Raw genomic sequence first — 23,961 nt, 5'->3', positions numbered from 1 at the left:
TTATCTTTATTCCTGATAAAACCTGACAATAAAAAGTGGAACACCACCAGAGCTACCGCCACGTGACTTGTCAGAATGCATCTGTAATAGCTCACAATTAAACTTAAATCTTAAATAAAAAAACAGCAATAGTTGTTCCATTTCCAATTGTACAATACATCTTGTTAAATATTCATACAGTAGCAAGATGATAAGAAAAACAGCCTTGGATCGTACAGTGGTTTTAAAATCTCAAACTATGGAGTAGCGTCCTTTTTTTCCCTCACACAAGAAATACGTGAAATACGCACCTGGGTAGATTTGTACACTGTCAGAGCCACCACCACTTCACCGTAGCGGAATTAAGAAACCAGGATATAATATTTACATGCACAAGTACGAAATGATAATGTTATACATACATTTAAACGCAATCACTGTGATTAACATATTACTGACGGGTTTTTGGACCTAACTGACATGGGCTACTGCTTCTTCTTTAATTAATTCCTTTAGTGTGCAGTAAATAAGAGTGCAAGTCCCTTAATTAAACACAAAGGTGCACACATACACATGCTTTACTATCAAGGATCCCTAGTCTTTTAGTAATGCACATCGTGTAACCGACCACCAGATGTGAAAAGGCTTTACTATGTAAGGTAAAGCAGGGCCCTCCCAACAGGCGGTACTTAACCGAGATGCACGCGGCGCCGTCCAGCAGATGTATTGCTCCCACGGGGCCGGCAAAGTGCAGGCTGGAGAGAGACAGCTGGACAAAGCTGCGCAGACAAGGGTGAGCGGTGGCCACGCCCAGTGCATACAATGTAGTAATAGGCTGTGCAGAACCGAGGCGGGTTCATCTGTACATCTGCATTAACTTCCTGTTTGTGTCCCACGGCAATCAAGTGAACTGCTGTACCCAATAGGGTTTTAAATGTATAACTGCCATATAAAACATGTAATTTATATAAAATTACATGAGAGACATACAATATATATGGCCTGTATGTCTTATAGTAATTACATAAAAATAAAAGTCTACAGTCAGTTTTATATACTGAGAAACCGTACAACATATGCAATTTGTTTATCAGATGACGTTGTGATCCCATGAAAATAGGATTTGATATTGTTACTGTCGAACACATACCCATGAACATACACAACATGTTTTCCATTTTTCTGATATAGGCAAGAGAAAATAACGCTCAGGGAAAATATCATTTTCAATTTTTGTGACAATATTAAATAAGACCCTGGCGCCATACCTGCAAAACCATATTGTGGCCATATTCATCCAATATTAAGACTCACTCTGAGAGTCTGATGTGACCTGAGACCAAATCTGTGTGTTACTGAATATTTCATGCATGTCATCACACCATATGAAGGCATGTGTAATAAAAATAAATAACAGACACACACTTGCATTTTATATGTTGTGCAGAGCAGTAAAATCCTGCATGGGCCACACATGAATCCCCTCATCCATATGGACTCCATATGTCTCAGTTTTCACTGTTAAGACCTCATAGACCAGACTCTCTGTCCCTCACTGTGGAGGAAATTATTCCCAAATGAGGCTGCCCTCACCCCGGCTTTAATTCTCACTGCATGTTTCCATCAACGTGTTCGTTACTTTTCTAACCAAATGTGAGGAAGAGGAGGGTGTGCGCCCATTCCCTCCACTCACTCCTTGTTTGAATCCTAAGCAGATTTTTCTACACTCCCGTAATGGGATTCCAGTCAGCCTCGTGGACGGTCGGCGCGGAAAACGCTAGACTCCTACTAGACGGTGGCCTTTCGGGGCAAGGAGCAGCGCCCGTGATAAACCGACGCTTTTATTACCGTCTTAAACCTTTCCTCCATTTTGCATGGGTGCGCCGAACGCTCGGGAGTCTGCATATTCAGCAATAAGCCCAAACCGTCCCTCGATTATTCCACATATTTACAATAGCGGCAGGGCGGCGTGCACCGCGCCGCGCCACCGGGTCAGAATTAATTACGGAAGTTGCTAAGCACACAGCAGCTGCTGTAAACAAACGCAAATACATTTTCATATCGAGCAGGGCGACGCACGGAAAGGAAGCCGCTGCTTGTTGACTAAACAAGTTTAGGCCACCGTCTAGCTGTGACGGCGACGGTGGGAAAAATTCATCACTGCCGCCCTTGCTCCAGCGCCTCAGCCCCAACCACATCTGTGGCGTGGCGAGGATCTATTTTCCAAACTCCATAATCATTTCACTCTATTTTATACCTTTCTAGTAAACCTTTAGCTACACTAAAAGCACTCCATCATTTGAATGCAGCTCGGGGTGCACATTCACTCACACACAACTATGGTAGACGTGTAGTCCGCAATTCAATGTACGTGTGTTAGGGTGGTGCAGAAAATGGAGGACACCTGCACCACCAGCACACGGAACACACGCCAACCCCACCCACATGACCTCGGAGGTGTAAGGCCATGTCATTAACCTCTGTTCTGCTATGCATGCACATGCATGCACACAGAAGTTCATTTTTCACTCCAGTTAGCAAAATGAAAACAGCTCGCGGCTATTCAGTTAAGCATCATGTGATTGTGTATTTTGGCTTTCATATGTCTTTTACTGTATTAAAATCTAAAAATGAACATTTATTCACAATGTCCTGGGGAGGCAAGAAATGTAATTTTTTTTAGGAATACTTACTTTTTTGTGATTAGCCAGGATTAAATTGACCAGCTTTGATTTTGAAATTTTTATCACATTTTCCACATTTTCATGAATTTAATCAATTTTGGAATAAGGGTGTAACATAACAAAATGTGGAAAATAAGATGCACATTTGTGAATACTGTATATATTGATTTGACCAGTCTGTATTCCATTAGTTTATTTCCTTAAAATCTCAGTAGAGCCAAGTTCCTTTTACTTCTCATCCAGATTTTCTCTCTGTTCATCTCCCATAATGCATCAGCACCCAGTGATGGCCAGTTCACATGATGCATGCTGACAGCTGAAATGCTAACACCATGTGGCTATTTGTTTTATGTTAATTTGCAAATCCAGCGCCACCAACATAATGAGAAAGTAAACATTCCGGCCAGGAATAACACTGGAATATCTCAACTTGTTTAAAGGTGATGGACGGCGACCGCTGCACTCATGCGCTCATCACTGCCTAAAGATAATCAGCCTGAACCTGCTTGACTGCGGAATCGACTCGGCCGGCTGGAGGCATATGGGCTTCCTCCTCCCTCCCATCTCGCTTCTAATGTCTTTGGCGAGAACACTTCAGCACAAAACCAATCTGCGGCGAAGACTAAGGCTCCAAGGCCTGTGGGCAGGGCGGGCATCGCAGCCTTTCATTCTCCACTGCTCTGAGGGGATAAAAGCATTCGGTCCTGGATGCCCAATTTGGGGTGAAGAACAAAGGCCAGATGCCTGTGCAGTAATGTGTGCGTGTGTGTGTGTGCATGCAAAAGAAAGAATTGACACATTAATAGAAGAAGATCAGAAGGGTAGTCCACCACGCAAGTTGAAGTGATCCCTGTTCCTGCTACAGACACTTTGGACATTTGTTGAAGAAAAACAACAAAGGAAGGAGGCAGGGAAAAACTTTTAAAAGAAATTCGCATCTCAATTTTTAACGTTATGATTGGCAAAATTATTAACAACCCTGGGCTTGTCATTAACTATTGCTTTGACCTCAGCAGCATCATCTTTTTAAGTAAAAAACTAAAGTAAAGTGATTGTCATTGTGAGACTCTGCAGCACAGCACAACGAAATGTGTGAGCAGTGGGCAGTCATGACAGGCGCCCGGGGAGCAGTGTGTGGGGACAGTATCTTGCTCAGTGGCACCTCAGGATTCGAACCAGCAACCTTCTGATTACGGGTCCGCTTCCTTAACCGCTAGGCCAACCACTGCCCCAACCCTGCTCCAGTCTGATTTTACTTTCACTTTTTACTTTTACATTGCTTGACTTTTTTCCCACTAATTACTAGGATTTTAGAAATTAGGAATAACTATTACTTCAGTAATTTGACCATTAATATGAAACTGTGAGAGAATGAGAGTGAAAGAAAAAGAAAGAGAGAAAGAGAAGGTTTAACCCGTGTTCGGCAGGTGGGTGGCGGCGTGGCATGTGGGGGAGAGCCGAGCACCAGCTGAGCAAACAGATCCAACGTGGAGGGTGACTGTGTTTCTCTACATCTGCTCTTAGCCTCCAGGCCTGAGGACACACACACACACACACACACACACACACACACACATAATCCATGGAAACCCACACACACTCCACACTCCCTGGCAGCACTGTCATTACCCAGACCAGCGGAGCGACACACCCTGACCCCGGATGACCCCTCTCTCTGCACCCTTCCACCCCTGCAGCCTGGCCGGATCTCAGAGATTGTGTCTGGCCCCTCTGCGCATTGCTTAAGAGGGATTTCACACAGCTCTGCCCACACTGCCTGCCACAGAGAGGAAGGCAGGGACAAAAAACGCCACAACGTCAGGCGTAAACGCGCTTCACTGTATTTATCGTCCTGTTCCTCATTCTGCCATGTTCCTACAAACACCCCCGCATTCCTCAAAAAAAAAAGCCCAAACACAGAGAGTGCTGCATTCCTTCTGCCTGTTGATCCAAAGATTTTTCTTTGACACCATTAATCACCATTTGCAAATTTGGCCAGTGTTCCAATTTGCAAATGGTGATTAACGGTGGTGATTTCCAGCCATGGGAATAACGGTGTTACAATAACGGCGATACTGGAAAAAAAGTCATTTTACAGTAACACATAGTCCAACCAATTACCGTTTCCATCATTACAACGCTGTTACCGTTACTGGCAATAACATGCGGCACGTTACTGTAATTATTTCATCCGACCAGCCACAGGAGCAGGAAAGATTTTCTCTTTTCTTTGGTGAGGGACGAGACAACCGCATATGTGATAATGATTGGCTAAGGTTGAGATAACCTTCATGATAAGCCAACCAGAGGCAGAGGTGGGCTGGTATTTCCACTACGAAGGAGGAGACAGAGCCACGCCCTCCACAATTTTTTTTTTCATATTTGAATGTTTTAAGTAACTTTCCCTCAAAAATAGTTACTTTCATAATGCTATACTTTTTTTAATGAAGTAACAATGGTGATTTCTAGGAAATATACACAGAATATTTTGTCAAATGATACAGATCACTCTCTTCAAATTCCAATGCGGTCCTGGTTTTTAATCTATTAAGGGTCCTTATAACTCACACAAATAACAGGACATCAAAAGGAGTGATGATTCCTTTTAAAGTGAGGAGTACTGTTCTTGATGCATCAACACCCCGGCTAAGACTAGAGCGGTTGCCTCTTGGCTGGGGATGCAGCATTTCTACATGCAATCGGTTTGGAAACACCCAGAGAGTCCAGGCCACAGACAATTACCATGGCACAAGATCTGAGGGTGCTGTGAGCTGGTTCCGATGACTGAGGTCTTTTGATCTGAGCCACGATGTGATTTAGATTGTCCCCATTTCTCTGATATTTATTTTCTGAATCAGAGCAGCTTGATTCCATCAAGGTCAAAGTACAAAGAGAGTACAGGGAGAATATAATGATTAAACACGCAGTGGCATTCAATAAAATCTCAAAAACAGCACTCTCTAAATATTAAAAGTCCACACAAATTACAGGTCAATACAAGTCTTGCCTTGGAATCATGCACCAATTATTATGAAACCTTGCTAATTAGGATAAAAACAATAATCATCAATACTCGTATTTATTAAGACAGAAATAAATAATGTAATCCTTAATTTTATCAGTTTATCAGTTGTCAGTGTCATTTAAGGAAGCGCCACTAGATGATATGGATCCATAAACCCAGCTATGTCAGCCGTGAGCCAACTGGAAATACAGTGAAACATTATACTAAGATGCTCAGACCCACTACACGAGACACATAAAACCAAATAAACAGTGCATTTCGACCCAAATTACTTTACTATTGATGTGCAGTCTTGGAGTATGAGGTCAGGGGAAGTGGAGATCATCCACTCTACATGGAATGTCTGCCTGGGAACTAGTTCAAATGGAATAATATGCAATAGAAAACCTCCCGATTGGAAAATAGTATCAAGTTTCACATATTCAATAAGATTCAGAGTGTGGATGTAAATTATAGAAACATCATCTGGTTGGTGATTCCCAAATGATCTTCTGCTACAATGAAATATTTTTTTGCATCTTCTATCATTTGCATCTTCTGTGGTGGATGAAAAATTACATTTAGAACATAAAAGTGAATTTTGAAGTGTTGGACAATCATGACCCTTCAGCACATTCACTGCTCCTTTCCCTCCATTTACAGCCAGTCTTCCTCTACGGTGGAGATGGCAGCCATTCTTCCAACCTTTGGTCATGTAGTGAAGGTGGTGTAGATGCCATCTAAAGATGAGTTTACATTAAACATGATTCATAAATAAATTTTCTAGTGGATATTGTAGGTCTGGGCTACCTTTTGGTGTATTCCATGCTGCCAGTGGCAGCCACATCAATCACATTGCCTAGGGTTTAACACTCAAGATAGTGAAAGTGATCAGTTGTCACCTGTGACACCCAGTGCACACAGTGAAATGTCTCCTCTGCATTTAACCCATCACCCTTAGTGAGCAGTGGGCAGCCATGACAGGCACCCGGGAAGCAGTGTGTGGGGACGGTGTTTTTGCTCATTGGCACCTCAGTTGGACCTTGGCGGTACGGGATTTGAACCGGCAACCTTCTGATTACGAGTCAGCTTCCTTACCTGCAAGGCCACCACTGCCCCAATCCCTCAAAAAGGTCACCCTGTTGGGATCTGGTAACTGGAGTTCATATCAACTGACTGAAATGCTTTTCACACTCATCAGCCATTCAGTGTTGCTTGAGTCGTGGCGTCATCATCCTGGAGGACACACCTCCCATCAGGACTGGAAATTTTCAAGATCATGTTTATATTTACACCATTTGCCAGACGTGCTTTAAATGCCCATCATAGAAAATCTTCATTTAATTCAATAGGGACCGATCTGTAAATACCATTTGTGTTACAACTCAGAACCCATTTTTAAAATATTTCCAAAAAAGGAAAGTGTTTAGCTTGCTTTCAACGATCGAGTAGCAGTCGAGTAGTGCCGGAGGATAGGAGAGATCGAGGTGGGGAGCCAGGACTGATGACCCTTCCTTGGCTTTGTATCAATGGAGTGGTTGGGAAAATTTGGCACCTTGTCCTTGTCTGCATCTAACTGCTCCAGTAAACGACAATTTGTTCTGTTTATTCAGGTTCATCTGTTCACTGTGGTATTAACAAGAGCTTCAGAACTTATGTAGATAACAAAACTACGGACTGCAGAGCTCGTTTAAAGTTGTGTTCATACATTAATGAATAGTTACTCCGTTCTGGTGTACAACAACATCGGACAAGCGCCTCTCCTAATTTTACAGGGATCATCTGTGAAATGATGATCCACTGATGTAATTTAGTGCCGCCAAGGGACCCAAGGCTCATGTTTCTGCTCGTCAGTGCATAATTGGACATTTCATTATTTTCACTCATTCCCGTTCGGTACTCAGCTCTTACGTAAAAAGAGGATAAAGAGACAGAAGATAAAGAGACAGAAAAAAAAATCCTTGAGCTCTCGCTGCTGAGAATTTGACTGACTGATCAATTTACAAAGGCGTACAAGTCTTTAATAGACAGTGTGCGTCGGCGAGGCTGAAAACAAGATTACCCTGAACTCGCAGCATTAAGAGCGGCTGAGAGAACAGGCTGAATGCTGGCTTGTTTTCCAGCAGCTGTCAGGAGAGTGGACACATGGGGACAAACGCGCACACACACACAGGACAGACACACTGCAGCATGTGAAAGAGATCTACACTGTGGAATTAATAACACAGACACTCAACCGTCGCACACAAAAGAGACACACACACACACACACACGATGAGAACAGTGGTCAGATTTTCAGATTCATGGCCTTGGCGCCGACTTCACACATTCTGCCTGCGCAGCAGTAACATGGCAAGTGTTGCAATAGTCAGTAGGCAGAGACCATTAGAAAGGTCTCAGCATACGGTAAAACATTTAAATTGTTTAACAGGAGAATCAGTCAGAATCAGCAAGGTTAGTTCTTTTATGAGTGCAAGATCACACCAAAGACATTAAACATCATCTAAATTATTCATTTGTCTGTTTGCGTGCGAGGTCTGCATTCACTCATTCATAAATACTTTCTTGAGTCATCCTCATAAAAAATAAAAGAAAAGAAAAGAAAGAAATTTAAATTAAAAAAGAAAAGACAGCTGAATAATTCATCAAAAAGCATTTTTTTGAGTTTTGATAGGACCTTTGTCCTATCTGTTTCTGCTTGTATCTGCTTACAACATAAAATCATCTAAAAATGTGCAGGTCTTACGATTTAATTTATATATGAAATCTGATATTATAGATTATGACAACATAAAATGATCTTAACATGACTTTCTAATGTGTTGGAGTAATATAATAGTGAATGTTTTAATGTAATCTTTCTGCATTATTATACCAAAATTAACTTTCAAAGATATTTATCAGAACCAAGGGGTTCAGTGTAATAACAATGGTAATAACTCTGTAATAAATTATAACTGTATGACTATTGTTTACCATACAAAATCTATATTCTGGTAGGTATCTATACACACAGACCTGTCTCTCACCTGTAATACTGACAGAGGCGTGTCCCTCATCTCCCAGCAGGGGATTGGTCACCCTGCAGCTGTAGGTGCTGTTGGGCTCCAGCGTAACCATGGCAACGCTCCGCACACTGAACAGCCCTTCATCATTGGCCACCTGCGAGGTGGTCACGTTGTCCGTCAGGTTCCGGCCACTTCCATCTTGCCACAGTAGCTCCGCCTCCGGGTATCCGCCGTACGCCACACATGTCAGTGCCACCTTATCGCCCGGCCGCAGGTTAGAGTCCGGAGACAAGGTCACCACCGGTTTGGAGTACGGGGCTGTGTGTGTGTGAGTGTGTGTTGGGGGAAAGAACAGGAGGAGTAAAGCATGAAAATACGGCAGGGGTCCAGGCGGAGATTATCTACACTGAGAGACACCCGGGGAACAGCCTGACATGATTCCCATTAAATTCTTAATTACATTTAGGGAGCTTAGCACAACACGCAGCTTAGCAACCAGCTGAAATCTTTGGTAGAACATCCTGATGTGCCATCCTGCCCCAATCGCCCGAAGGGAGGTACAAAACGTGCATGCGACTTTGCCGAGGCCTCTGGGAAATGGACCGGTGGAGAGAGAGTGGCGGAGTCAGGGTCTGTAAATGGAGTTCATTTCTGGGCGGCGTGGAGGAGTGGACGCTCATCTCGCCACAGACAGGCTGATGTTAGGCTGTCGCTAACCTCTCCTGCCATCCGCGCTGATTTCCATGGGGACCCTGATTCAATTTTTTTTGGCGAGGAGCCAATGCAAGTTAACTGTAAATGCCAGCTAAAAATAATACATCAATATACCATGGACACAGAAAAGGACAGCATGTCATCGCTGGAAACCAAGTCATTGTTTTTCCACCAGAAAAAAATGCAGGAATAATAAGAAAAAAAGATAATTATCTTGCGTTTTTTTCCTCAGATGGCACTTAAGTTATTTATACTTACAAGAGAGGAAAGACAAATGCGTCTTGTTGGCGTGTATTGCCAAGAGCACAAAATCAAACCCAGACAGCATTGATCTGGACTGAGATGGCTATCAGGCGTTATTGAACTGATCCATTCTGGTGGCCTTTGCATGGAATGAGGGGATTTTTATGAGCACTGTGGTCAACATCAATCATTGATGACAGCGGTAATTACCCATGTAAGCCCACAGAACAGTGGGAAAGACCCCCCCAACCACTTTACAACTTATTATCTATGGAGGGAACCCCAACCATAGCTTTCAATTTTGGATAGAAAAAAATTAATATGTGCAATCTATTGAAATCCAAAAGGATTTTTGACTTTTATAGGATCACAGCTTGATTTGACTATTTCTGACCTGGCACTCAGCACAGCACTATGCTTGTACACTACAGTAATGTCAGATGTATAAGTCTGACACGATCGTGGGAAAATAACTTTTCTGTTGTCTCTGTGCTACTTTGGCTTCCGCCTTGAACTACACTCTCTCCACCTCTGTCTGTCTCACTAAAGTAAATTCCAGGAAATTTATCTGCCGTCTCTGGACATTCATTGATCAGCGACAACTTGGCTGGTCCGGGAAAGATGCTGAAAATACAGAAATACGCAAAAGCTCCCCTGGTGAAGGATGGCATGGGACATGATTGTTCCACGATAGCCCCGCCCCTCACGCCCTCATTTCTCAGCGATTAAACCGGTCCCTGTTTTACTGTATTACTGGACACTAGAGCCCAGTTTCATATTCTCCTTCTAGGTCTCAGCTAGTTCTGAGTGCTTCATTCATAACTTCTCTGATGAATGTGCTGTGCCGCTCAGTAGCCAATAGGATAGAAATAAGCAAGAAAGACTAATATCTTTCTATGGCATCTGTATATATATTCTGGACAAACAGCATGATGGTGCCAGATCAGATCAACGGATGAATAAAATATTGCAGCCAATTTGAACATGGGTGGTTTTCCAAGTACGTGGTTCAGTGGCAGGTTTTCTCAGAAACTGCTGTGCTGTGTTTGAAACTCCGCTACCTTGTGGTGCAGCGTGTTAACAGGGCGTGAATTTTAAAAATAAGTGAGCATCTGGGCAGTGCATGTCACCAGGACTGTCAGTAGTTTTGTTTTCACCATCCACAAAAAGCTGAAAACGAATAAAACAAACTGGACCTAATGGAAATATATTTTTCTCTTGCATGAGTACTTAAGGGAATGGAAATTCACATTTACATTTACGGCATTTATCAGACGCCCTTATCCAGAGCGATTTACAATGAGTAGTTACAGGGGACAGTCCCCCCCTGGAGCAACTTAGGGTTAAGTGTCTTGCTCAGGGACACAATGGTAGAAAGCGGGATTTGAACCTGGGTCTTCTGGTTCATAGGCGAGTGTGTTACCCACTAAGCTACTACCACCCCCATTTACAGGTCACATGTTCTGAAACCTGTGGCGCAATGTGTGCGAACGTAGGAGGGACGACTTCTCGCGAGAGGTGAACACATACATCACTCACACAAGATGCAGTCATGTGGCAAATGTGTTTGTCAAAAAAAGCCTTGGCTCTTTAATGGAAGCACAGCTACTGTGACATCAGACAAGCCCGTGTTTGTCACAAATTCCCGTATGTGAAAAGAAAAAAACAGACGTCCAAAAATTGGGCAAAAATGACATGAATAGTAATTTTACTGCCAATATTAGTACATGACAATATCTGAACCTACAAAATCAGTGTAAAATACCTGAATAAAAATTCTCTGTTTTAGGGCGGAACGTACCTGCCACCTGCAGCAGCATGGCAGCGGAGCTGTACTGCTGAACCCGGACGAAACAGGTGTAGCTGCCCTCATCGGCCACCCGCACCTGCCGCAGCAGCAGGGAGGAGTTTCCTGCCAGCAGCTCCCGGGGGAACAGGCTGGTGCGGTTGGCGAAGGCGGCGCTCTGGTCGGTCAGCAGGTCCCGCCCGTCGGTGAAGCTGTGCACGGCGCGTTTGGTGTCGGTCAGCTGCCAGAAGATGCTGAGCTGGGTCAGGCTGGACGCCTTCTCCCCGGTAAACGAACAGTTCAGCACCATGTCCCTCCCATACAGCGCCACCACTGGCAGATCAGGAGTATGCACCTCCAGAGAGGCTGAGGGTGAAAAAAGAAGATTTATTTACAGGTCCAAATTTTTCTGAGGTACAACAGTAAGTTTGAAAAAAAAAACTAACAAATACATAAAACAATTCGATGCTGTAGTGATCTTATGTCCATAGTTTCACGTAGGAGAGATGCTGCCTGATTGGGAGCATGGATTTGGTAGCACTCCAATGGATTTGATTGGTTGACACTTGCGCTGTGCGTTTTAAAGTTTCTGTGCAAGAAACATAAATTAACATGATTACTTTTAAGTAACTAATTAAGTAACTAAATATGATTGAAAAAAATCAGCTGTGTAATTTTGAAGGGAAGTTTTCTGTTTTTCCAAATGTCTGTTTGTGCTTATAAAATGCAACAGGTTTACATGTTAAGGGTTGATTAAGGAATTATTAAAAATTGCACAGAACATACATTTAAAATACTGTTAGCAACGTTTTGTTACCCATGCAAGGTTTCATTCCTGGAAAACCGTTCCATGTTGGATGGAGCGCAGATGACATGTGAGGCCGACGAAGAGGGAATGAGAGTGAGCAAGAGATCAAATGGTCTTCATTTTAATAAGTCCGACAAACATGAGACGAACAAAGACGGCAGTCTGCGTAGGAAGCCCTCTTCTCCCACAGTACACAGCCTCGATGGCTTTGTGAACAACATTGTTTTATATGAGCATCTCTGCTGCATTGTGCCCCCCCCCCCCCAAAAAAAAAAAAAATCTGCTGTTTCATTAAATTCTTTGAAGTGCTGAATTAGCCGAGCAATTCCCCGCTCGCTTTGAAGCAAACAACTCTTTCGCCGCAATGCTTCCACTGACATGTTCGTTTCAAACAGACATGCAGGTCTCTTCAGAGGACACACAACTAAACTCTCTCTGTAGACACCGCCCCAACTCGCATCACCTTGAGCCCTGCTGAGCTCACCTGCGGGCACACTGCCACCCGCTGGCTGTGGGTATGACTGCGGCCAGAGCGTGAAAGATCTAAAGTCATGGAATAAAACACTGAACCGGTGCCTGTCACATGGAGCAGCGAACTAAGGAACAAGTTGTGTGGGTTTTAGTGGAAACGTGGCGGAGGGAAGACAGGTCAGGCTGGGTACTGAGCTAAATGACTCACATAGATCAGCTCACAGAGGACGTCGGAAAAGGACATACATGCAAGACCACAGATCATATCGCACACACCCTCAGAATACACACACACACACACAAAACCCCCGACTTGACAGAGAGACGCTTGAGTGTGTTATGGCATGCTAACATGCACTGTGCACTGTGGGACAGCTCAGCAGGGCTCTGTGGGAGGAGGGAGTTTGACGTCATGGAAACCGAGGCCCACATGGCACGTCCCCTTGCATTTAGGAATAAAAGTGCCAGAGGAGTCATGGCACGTCACTGTCCAATCAGCCGGGTGACGTCCGTCTCTTTAGGCACCGCTGAGAAATTGGAAGGTGTTTTATGTAAAACTGGTGGTCCAAATGCCAGACACAGAATTACTGGAAATCTGAACATCCTCCGGTCAAGGTGCCTTAACGAAAACCTTCACCAACCATAAAGCATTTCATGCCACCCCAATGGTAGAACCACCTTCAGAGAGGCTTCGGAGAGATCCAGCGAGGGCTGTTCTTTCAATGTACTGTACATTTGGAATTTACTTTCACCATGCTTTATGTCCACAATTGCAGAAGCTGTGCTCAAAGTTTTGTGGGATATTAGGCCGGTTTAAACAATCCTCAATGAAACCGTTTCAAGGACCGGATCCCTGTCGGCGGGACGGAGTTCTGCAACCGCCAGTTTACATTCTGTACAAGCTCCATTTCAGTTCTGGTGAGACAGAGCCGCCATGAAATAAACTCATTACCCACCGTGAGCGGCAGCGGCAGCACCATCTTCTATTCACCTCCCTCCTCGATCTTACCCACACCCCTGTTCATCTCATTCACTCTCCCGGTCCTGGGTGCCGCAGTAATGCATATTATTTACCGGGAGGCCGTTTCCGCAAGTTTTTTCTAGGTTTCCCCGCTGCTTTTATTGTCCTCCTTTGAAGAATAAATCTGCCCTTGAGGGAACGTGAACTTCTGATTGTTTGTCAGCCGGCAAATTATCATAATTGGGAGTCCCGCTCTTCCTCCTGTCCACCAGCTTTCAGGATTTTTGTCCTCTCGTCTTTCTCCTTCGCCTCTCAGCCCGTCCCACTTCCCTGTCATAATTAATCCCCTGCTATCGATCGCTGGTCACATCATATTTGTTGCTGCAAGTACACATCATTTTCTGTGTCTTGTTCTTGGCATCATGTACCTCCACGCCTTGGCTGCACCCACATTCCCCTCATTCACTGTCACTGAAAAAGTCAGAAATTGTACTATGTGACCCCCAAAAAGGATGACGAGAGATGAATAGAGTTTAGATAAACAGGGAAACAAACTGGCTTTTCATGATAAACAGAATTCACAAAATATATCAGGCCAATCATGTGCAGAAGGGGTGAAGAAATGTGAAGTGCATGTGGGGACGGTGCCTTGCTCTAGTTTACAGTTCCAAAAAGGACCCAGTTCATGTTCATTTGCTTCTTTATGTCACGAGTCTATTGGATTGTTTGGATGTAAAACTGATTTAAATGTTTAAGCAGATGCGTCTGTACCTCTGGCACCGGCTACTCTGGGGGTTGGAGCACAATGAGAACTGGCTGTCCGATCCGTTCATGATCTGTTCTCATCCATTCCAGAAAGTCAGAACGGATCAGATGCAGCGTAAACCCCCACCAAAAATATCAACATGTCCCATAAACACTATATGGAGGTCTGGTATGGCTGTGGGTTTTTGGGATGGCATAAAGGTGTCCAGAGTAGACTGTTTTTCCTGGACTCCATGGATATCGCTCATGTATTGAGGGTAGGGCTGAAACGATTATTCGAATAACTCGAATGATTCAATTAGAAAAAATGTTAGAGGAAAATTCTTTGCCTCGAGGCTTAGTTTAATTCGACACCAAAGTCCATCTATTATCGTATCGCCCCCGTGGAGCTACGAAGTGCGGAGCTGTGCAGCAACGGGATGTTTATTCTACACAAACTGTTTTAACGGAAGCGCATTTCAAAGATTTAAAGAGGCGCGATTTATTGGCGGAAAATGAAGTTTACAGTGTGCGAAAAAGGCATAAAATGTCTGAAGTGTGGGACCATTTTACGCTGTGTAAGGTGGACAACGTAATGCAGTGTATACACTGTAAAACGGACTCGGAGCTTCTACAATGTATCGTATTTTTATGATTGCTAACTAACATTAGCGCTTCTTAGAACGTACATTATTTGTAATTATTTGTGTTATGACTCGATAGTGACGAGGCATGATAAGGCATGAGAACTCACTCATGTAATTCATCCGTCCCGCGCGCCACACACACACACACACACACACACACACACACTGGTTACATCTCAAAACACGCCTACCCCATACATAAAGTAGTAATAATAAATGCAGATGGACAAATCTACATTCATTACTTTTGGGCGAGTTTATAGTATATGTTGTACATCACAGCGGCGCAGGCCTGCACATGCATTGCACACACATGCACTAAGACAAATTCTCTCTCTCTCTATTTTGCACATAACATTGCACAAAGAAATCTACCTACTTACCTCATCTGGATACAACTGGAAACTGAACTGTATTGTTTAAGTTGGATTATTAGTAATACTTGAATTGTTTATTTATATTTTCTTTTTACCTTTATACTTTTTTTCTTTATTCTCAGATGGGCTATAGCAGGGGGTGCACCCCTTTTTCCTTTTTTTTTATTAAAACAAAAAGGACAAATAGGCTAACCTATGTTTCATAGTTTTTTTTCATGTACATCATGAATGTTTCACAGAAAGATTGATTAAATGGGCTTAGTTCTGGAGCCAGTAACCCAAAGGTTTTAAACTTTGATCTAATGAAAGTGTTGAGTTTGAATAAAAAAGGAATAATTTGTGAGGAATAACAGCCAATTGCTTGCTCATTTTAGGAGGATTTTCATGTTGCATAACACTATTGATAGAGTTGTTTAAAAACGCAAAAGTATGAGTACTCCGATTACTCGATTAATCAATGAATAAATCGACAGAATACTCAATGGCAAAAATATTCGATAGTTGCAGCCCTAATTGAGGGATATGAGTGAGTTTGTGGTCCTGGGTTGGTGCTCCGCACTGGATGAGGCACCCCGTGTCCACTTAATATTGCCTAAGCAAAACTTGACCCTTCAGATCCTGTAGCAGCCAGTAAAGTTCAACAGTGATGAAATGCAATGACACCACATCATGAGTAGTTACTCACACTCAGAGCACTTGGGAGTGCTTACGGCTTTCAAAACATCTGAAAATTATCCAGATTATCCTTATATGCAAATTACCATATCGGAGGCTGTTGTCTTCTGTGGACATTCGTCCAAACATTCCAATTCCACTGTTCTGCACACAGGATTGTTTTGAAGAGTGAGAGCGATTTGTGATCTCAGTCTGAATTGCTGTTTTATCAAGAATCACGAAGCCCTACCCCACGCCGAGTATCACCAGGAGAGTGAGAATAAAAATCACAGACCTGCTGCTATAGTGACACGTGTGAGTTGTGATAAACAGTCTGTTGACACTCTCCTCTCTCCTCTCTCTCTATCTTCTTGCCCTGTGGTGAGCATTGGGATGCAGGGCAGGAGTGGCTCTGGCCCTGTCAGGCCCCTGATGGCCTGAAGAAGCTTCCCAGCTGCCGAAGGTCCGGCCGATCTGACAGCTCCGTATCGGCCCCGCCCTCCCCTTCGTCTGTCCGTCTCTGTCCACTCCCAATCTTTCATACTCTGTTTTATTCATTCCCTCCTTTTATCTTCCCCGTAATTCGGTCCACCTCAGCTCTTTGGGTCAATACCACACTTCTCATATCTCCATGTCTAATAACACAATGGTTTAAAGCACACGGGTTCAGCCTGGACCTGCTCAATAACAGGCAGGGGCGAGCGAGCGAGAGAGAGAGAAAGGTCAGGCATCTCCATCTCTAATAAAAACACTGCTCAATATCACACAGGTCATATCTCCCCTCTCCGAAACACTTCAAACACACCATACAAATAACACAGTTCACCGACTATCCGCACACACACACACACACACACACACACACACACTTACTTAACTTGTTCAATAATAGAAAATAGTGATACAGCAGCGCACAAAGTGATCCGCTTCATGCGGTACAAAGATGTGTGCGTTTTGTGAGAGAGAGAGAGAGAGTGTGTGTGTGTGTGTGTGTGTGTGTGCGTTCGCGATCATGTTGTCAGGGAGACCTTGCACAATGTATGGGATTGCAAGGACGCCTCAAACACAAACACACTGAAGGGCAAATGCTGGGGCTGGGCGGGTGGAGAGGGAGTGGTGGTGGTGTGTGTTTTTGTGTGTTTATGGGTGGGGGGTGTTAGCTTAGCAGAGCAGACGAGCACAAACACACAGGCGCATAGTTAGTGTTTTGTCATTTTTGTGCACTGGATGAAAGAAAGAAATGAAAAAAAAAAGAACTGAACCGCATGACGAGGATGCCCCCATCTGGCTGGCGTGACACACTGCATGGCAATTCTGCGATAAAGATGAGCAACAGCAGAATACCACTTTTTACAGCGTTTACTCCCCTCTATAATCTTTCACTAAATGACAGCAGTAATATTTTTAACGGCCAGGCTCTTCATATCAAACTAAACAGCCGAGGAAAGGAGGGAACAAAAATGTCCACGTCTCAATTACGGGGCCTACAAACACGCCTAATTAAATTGGCGGAGAGCTGACACCTTGAATCTGTTACCCTGCGGAGGTGTAAAATTAGAACAATGCTGACGGTTAACGGCGGACCCAGAATCCCACGCTCCCACATAACAGCATAATGGACGCATTACCCAGGTCTTGGTAGAACACAAATGAGGAATTAACCAGGTCTGGCTGTTCCATCCGAGGGTCGCAGTTGCCGAGGTAACCCGCCACCCCAACATCTGGAAGCAAGGATCTCCCCACCACCCTCTCGCTGTCTGTCTCCAGGGCGCATGCATGTGCGGGAAGGGAGATATCTGCTGCTCGCCTCGGGTTGCTTATTTTCAGAAACGCAATCAATCAAGATGTGTGGCACACACTCACACACACGGAGACACACACACACACATCCTCCATTTTCTTGCCCTCTCTGCAGACAGAGGCCTTATCAGGGAAAGCTGGTCTCATATCCCGTCAATAAGCTGTTAATGGGCACGAGCTGGCAGATAATGGGCAGAGTTGCAGGGGAGAGCTGGAAGGAGATAAGGACAGAGGCGGGTGGTCTCAGGACGGGTGAGGGAGGAGCAGCCGGGACCACTGATCGGGGGGAAGGAGACATGAAAGAAGCCTCTAGCTTGGATACAGATTCATTTGGTGCACATGTTAAAATATTGCATGTAGCATGAAATGTAAGACTTTGCAAAAACTATAGGGCCAGATAGAATGAATGGGGACAACACACTGACCAAATTATGGATCGAACCAATCTTTGTGCTAATAAAGCATTTATTACAGCATTTATCAGACACCATTATCCAGAGCGACTTACAATCAGTAGTTACAGGGACAGTCCCCCCCTGGAGCCACTTAGGGTTAAATGTCTTGCTCAGGGACACAATGGTAGTAAGTGGGATTTGAACCTGGGTCTTCTGGTTCGTAAGCGAGTGTGTTAACCACTAGGCTACTAATAATAAAAAGTGAAGCTCAAGATAATGTATTAAATGTATTAAATATAAAGGTGGAATCTTGAACTTTCTGGTAGTTACTACGAGTTAGGCATTAAGGGACTATCGCTACAAAAGTGTTATGAATATATATTAGGCAAAAAAGGAATAGTGACACGTTTAAAATGTTTTACCTTCATTTTTGTTCCTATGTATGTGGTGTTGGTTTGTCTGTGGTCTGTTCTGTGTGTGTGAGACACCATTTTTCCAGTGTTCTGGGCACAACAGGAGGTTGGGGAGGCGACTCAGAGTCGGCGTGTGGTGGTCCGGAGAAAGAGAGATAGCATTCAGCTTTGTGTAATGTGTGTTGGTTCTGGTCTCGTTTGTTAATTACCTCCGGTTTTTAGATACCGTTTTTCCTCTCCCCCTTTTTGCAAATGACATAATGTGCGTATGTATTACCGTAATGTATTACAGAAAGCAGATCAGGTAAGACGAGAGGACAAAAAAAATGTTGGTCAAGCATTACAGTTGAGCTGAGCCACAATGAGTCACGGTTAAATTGGTTGTAGTTGTAGTAAAACTAGTCACAAGCACTGACCTGATGACCTAAGCAAAAACACAGCGTATGTATGATGTATCCTGAGGCGTTCTTAACCAGTTCTGGAACTTCATACTATTCCATGTCTCTGGCACCTGAAGCAGTTATTGAAAGAAAGTGATTATCATACGGTCATCACCACAGTAATGGAGCTAAAAAGATCAAGGAAGATCAAGAAATATCTTCTGTGTTACAGTCACAAGCCTAATCAGGTACAACACTTCAACATGGTCCAAGTTAGTTCCGCTTGTGGCTCACACATCACTGGCCATTCATCACAGCAGACTGCTCCTCCACTCCGGACGGAAATCTCCAAGCCCGCGGCCCGCGGGGTGAGGGCTAACCTGAAATAATCAGGACGCGCTGGTCAGGAGCTTTTTCTGAGAGCCGAGAACCAGTCTGCAGGCATCTGGGTATTAGACACGCCTCACCGCACCAACACCGCCACTTTCCTCCTTTTCTGGGAGGGGGAGTGTACTTGATGTAATTAGTCAAGGCATCGCTTATACGAGGGAACAAAATCAAATTCAATTTCAGAAAGAACGAAGGGAGGAAAAAAAAAAAAAAACGTCACCCCCCTTCCCTCTCTGTCTCTCATTTTGAAGAGGGTTGGGTGAATAGATGGTATTCATCATTAGCGGACCTTGAAAGGGCACGCCCGAGACTGCTGGACGTGCACAACACGCTTTCACGCCACCGCAACGTGCGTCACTCACTGCTGCAAGAGATGCCATCCATTCAATTATGCTAATTACAGAATTCAGGTCAACTTGCAAATTCAGGGTAGCTGGAAGAAAAGACAAAACGTCATTTTCGATTTTCACATGCACATTTACAGAATTTACCAGACGCCCTTATCCAGAGCGACTTACAATCAGTAGTTACAGGGACAGTCCCCCCTGGACCAATTTAGGAAGTGTCTTACTCAGGGACACATTGGTAGTTGGGGTTTAAACCTGGGTCTTCTGGTTCATAGGCGAGTGTGTTACCCACTAGGCTACTACCACCCACAAATCTCAAACAAATCATACAAAGGGCTTGATGGGAAGCCCAAGGATTTGTCCATATCTGAGCTATTTTTAATTAAATATTTAAATATTAAAAAAAATATTTAGCCCTAAAACGATCATTAAAATATTAGTATTACATACATTAATAAAAAATCTTGGGTTAAACGATGATGTCATAAAAATATGAAAATATCCTGTCCTAAAAAAAAACCCTGCTCTATAAACATGAAGACAAAATCTATTACATTATCATGTGTTATTAACATTATGATTACATAGTATACATTTAACAATCACTGGGAAATAAGAGCGACACCAAAACAAAGGGCACAATCCCCCCCTACTGGTCATTCCTGGAATTGCGGATGAAGGACAAACAAGAGATTATATAAATTTCAGAGCTGATGACACCCATTTTACAATATTGTGGAGCCCTCTAGGGGTCATGTAGTAGAAACAAATATTTAGGTTGAAAAGTGGTAATAAAGAAAATTGGTTGGAAAAACATTTTATGAGGTGGTAGAAATAAAAGCATAAGGAAAAACTGGTTATATGAAAATGCAAGTGTTCTGACCTGCATGAGTAAGAGCATCTTCAACAGCTGTAATGTAAGTAGACCTTGTGCAGTATTTAGCATGTTAATAGGCTTTAAGCTCCGGACTATTTTGCTCTTCGCTAATTAAGAATCTTTGTGCAAAATTACACCGCAAACTTTTAAATATTACAGGAATGCATTATCAACTGTATAAGGTGTATTTCCTTGTGCTTCACAACCAGCAGGTCTCAGGTCAGGCCACATGGATTCCCACATAGCCACCCCATTTAATTTTTTTTTCAACCACTTTTCAACCTAAATATTGTTTTTTTATTACACAACCCCTATTTATAATGAAATTCTGATGTTCAGAATCGGTCAGTCAATAATGATGTAATGATTATAATACAACTACCTGGAATTGGTTTTCGGACCCAAGTTTTAAAACAGTAACTGACTGCTACTGCTGGCGTGCTGCATAGATGTACAGTGGTTTGTAAAGGTTTTCGGCCCCCTTGAACTTTTCCACATTTTGACCAATACAAATTGGTGTACACTTGAGAAGTGGAACAAAAATCTTACATGATTCTAGGGCTGCACGATTTTGCAATTATTGAGATCAATATTGCGATTGCGGTATGATAAAGGGCACTTGCTTGTATATCAATGAAAAGTCGCAATCAAATTACTAATAGTGAAATGTTTAATTTCAAAGTGAACATACAAACTACTTATAACAACTTGAATCGCCCAGTGCTTTCAATATTCAATATTCAACAAATACAATATTCTACAAAATTAATCACAAAAAACTCTTTACATTACTGTTGAACGACAAACCCTGGTAAGGCTAAACAACTGTTTTGATTATATTTGGCCATTATAAAATCCCGTATTATAGTTCTTACGTTTAACCAAAACGTTGTTTGGAGGCTGACTTGAACACAGGGATGCATAGCTTTGCTAGCTCAGCTAAGGTTAAGATTTGTAAACTGAGGTGAATTTCTTTAGGAAACCTTCAAAGTTTGAGAAAAGTTAACTAAACAGCTAAGAAAAGTCTAAATAGTTAATGCCTAAGTTTAATCAAAACGTTGTTTGGAGGCTGACTTGAACACAGGAATGCATAACTTAGCCTAGCTTAGCCTAGCTTAGCTAAGGTTAAGACTTATAAAACAGGATTTTATAATGGCCAAATATATTCGAAACAATTGTCCAGTCATACCTATGAAATGTAATCCCCGGGATCTGGTTTGAAGCGTACAGCGGTTTGTACAGCCCCAAGCAGCACAAGAGTGAGGCATTTTTATGCACTTCTCTCCATAGACATGTATATGCTTCACATCACAGCAGAGCCTATCGCAATATGGCGGCGACGTTGACGTACCTCTACCCATATGTCTATGTGAGTCACAAATCTGAGGTCTCCATCGAAATCGAAAGTCATGTGACCAAACACGTCACATTCGACTGAAGTGAGACTTCAGTCAGCTCGCAAACTTTGAAAGAATGAGTGATATGTTGCCGATTCAATCCATGTACTAATCATTTAAATCGCAGCATTTTGCGTTCATGTAATCGCACAGACTGACATCGCGATGAAGATTGCAATTAGATTAATCGTGCAGCACTACATGATTCCAAACATTTTTTACAAATAAATAACTGAAAAGTGGGGTGTGCGTAATTATTCAGCCCCCTTTGGTCTGAGTGCAGTCAGTTGCCCATAGGCATTGCCTGATGAGTACTAATGACTAAATAGAGTGCACCTGTGTGTAATCAGATTTCAGTACAAATACAGCTGCTCTGTGACGGCCTCAGTGGTTGTTTAAGAGAACATTGGGAGCAACAAAACCATGAAGTCCAAAGAACACACCAGACAGGTCAGGGATAAAGTTATTAAAAATTTTAAAGCAGGCTTATGCTACAAAAAGATTTCCCAAGCCTTGAATATCCCACAGAGCACTGTTCAAGCGATCATTCAGAAATGGAAGGAGTATGGCACAACTGTAAACAGTAAGACAAGGCCGTCCACCTAAACTCACAGGCCGAAAAAGGACAGTGCTGATCAAAAATTCAGCCAAGAAACCTGTGGAGACTGCAGAGATCTACAGCTCAGGTGGGGGAATCTGTCCATTGGAAAACTATTAGTTGTGCACTGCACAAAGTTGGCCTTTATGGAAGAGTGGCAAGAAGAAAGCCATTGTTAAAAGAAAACCATAAGAAGTCCCGTTTGCAGTTTGCCATAAGCCATGTGGGGCACACAGCAAACATGTGGAAGAAGGTGCTCTGGTCAGATGGTCAAAATGGAACTTTATGGCCAAAATGCAAAACGCTATGTGTGGCGGAAAACTAACACATCCTCCCCGCTGTCAAATATGGTGGTGGCAGCATCATGCTCTGGGGGTGCTTCTCTTGGAGTCTGCTAAAGACTTGAGACTGTGGCGGAGGTTCACCTTCCAGCAGGACAATGACCATAAACATAAAGCCAGGGCAACAATGGAATGGTTTAAAACAAAACATATCCATGTGTTAGAATGGCCCAGTCAAAGTCCAGATATAAATCCAATCAAGAATCTGTGGCAGGATCTGAAAACTGCTGTTCACAAATGCTGTCCATCTAATCTGACTGATCTGGAGCTGTTTTGCAAAGAAGAATGGCCAAGAATTTCAGTCTCTAGATGTGCAAAGCTGGTAGAGACATACTCTAAAAGACTTGCAGCTGTAATTGCAGCAAAAGGTGGTTCTACAAAGAATTTACGCACACCCCACTTTTCAGTTATTTATTTGTAAAAAATGTTTGGAATCATGTATGATTTTTGTTCCACTTCTCAAGTGTACACCACTTTGTATTGGTCAAAATGTGGAATTCCAATAAAATAGATTCATGTTATTCATGTTTGTGGCTGTAATGTGACAAAATGTGGAAAAGTTCAAGGGGGCCGAATACTTTTGCAACCCACTGTAAACAGCAATAATGCACAGAGATGGACACACACACACAACCCTGAAGTGAGGGCTGGCCACACCTCTGTAGCAGAGATTTTGGATTGACTCTCTCCTCCTGTGGAGTGTTGAGATGCTGAGGATGAGAGCGGAGGACCAAGGGATAGAACGAGTGTAATCCTGTCTGAAGATAGCGGCATTAATCAAGTAGCAGAGGCGTGAGGGTGAGGAGCACCATGGGGATTAGAGGCGGTAATCCCCAACCAGAACCCAGGAAGAGCGGCCCGGCAAGCCCAAGGTCACTCGGTGGAGCAGTGCAGCGATACCGCAAGCTAACTGGGAAAGGACAGGAGCAGGGAGGTCACCAG

General features: G+C 43.3%; 1 protein-coding gene across 2 annotated transcripts in view; it reads right to left on the bottom strand.

Moving 5' to 3' along the window:
• Positions 1 to 23,961, bottom strand: part of cd276 (CD276 molecule) — a 75,939-nt gene that overhangs the window by 46,481 nt on the left and 5,497 nt on the right. For both annotated transcript variants that reach the window (XM_028957098.1, XM_028957100.1), the window contains exons 3-4: positions 11,435 to 11,785; positions 8,698 to 8,994 (exon numbers count right to left, since the gene is read on the bottom strand). In XM_028957098.1, coding sequence (XP_028812931.1) covers positions 8,698 to 8,994; positions 11,435 to 11,785 — 648 coding nt within the window. The remainder of the gene's footprint in view (positions 1 to 8,697; positions 8,995 to 11,434; positions 11,786 to 23,961) is intronic.

The sequence above is a fragment of the Denticeps clupeoides genome, chromosome 16, assembly GCF_900700375.1.
Source record: "Denticeps clupeoides chromosome 16, fDenClu1.1, whole genome shotgun sequence".
In the NCBI taxonomy this organism is placed as follows: Eukaryota; Metazoa; Chordata; class Actinopteri; order Clupeiformes; family Denticipitidae; genus Denticeps; species Denticeps clupeoides.
The sequence above is the reverse complement of the archived record's forward strand: the minus strand, read 5'-3'. Positions and strand labels throughout refer to the sequence as shown.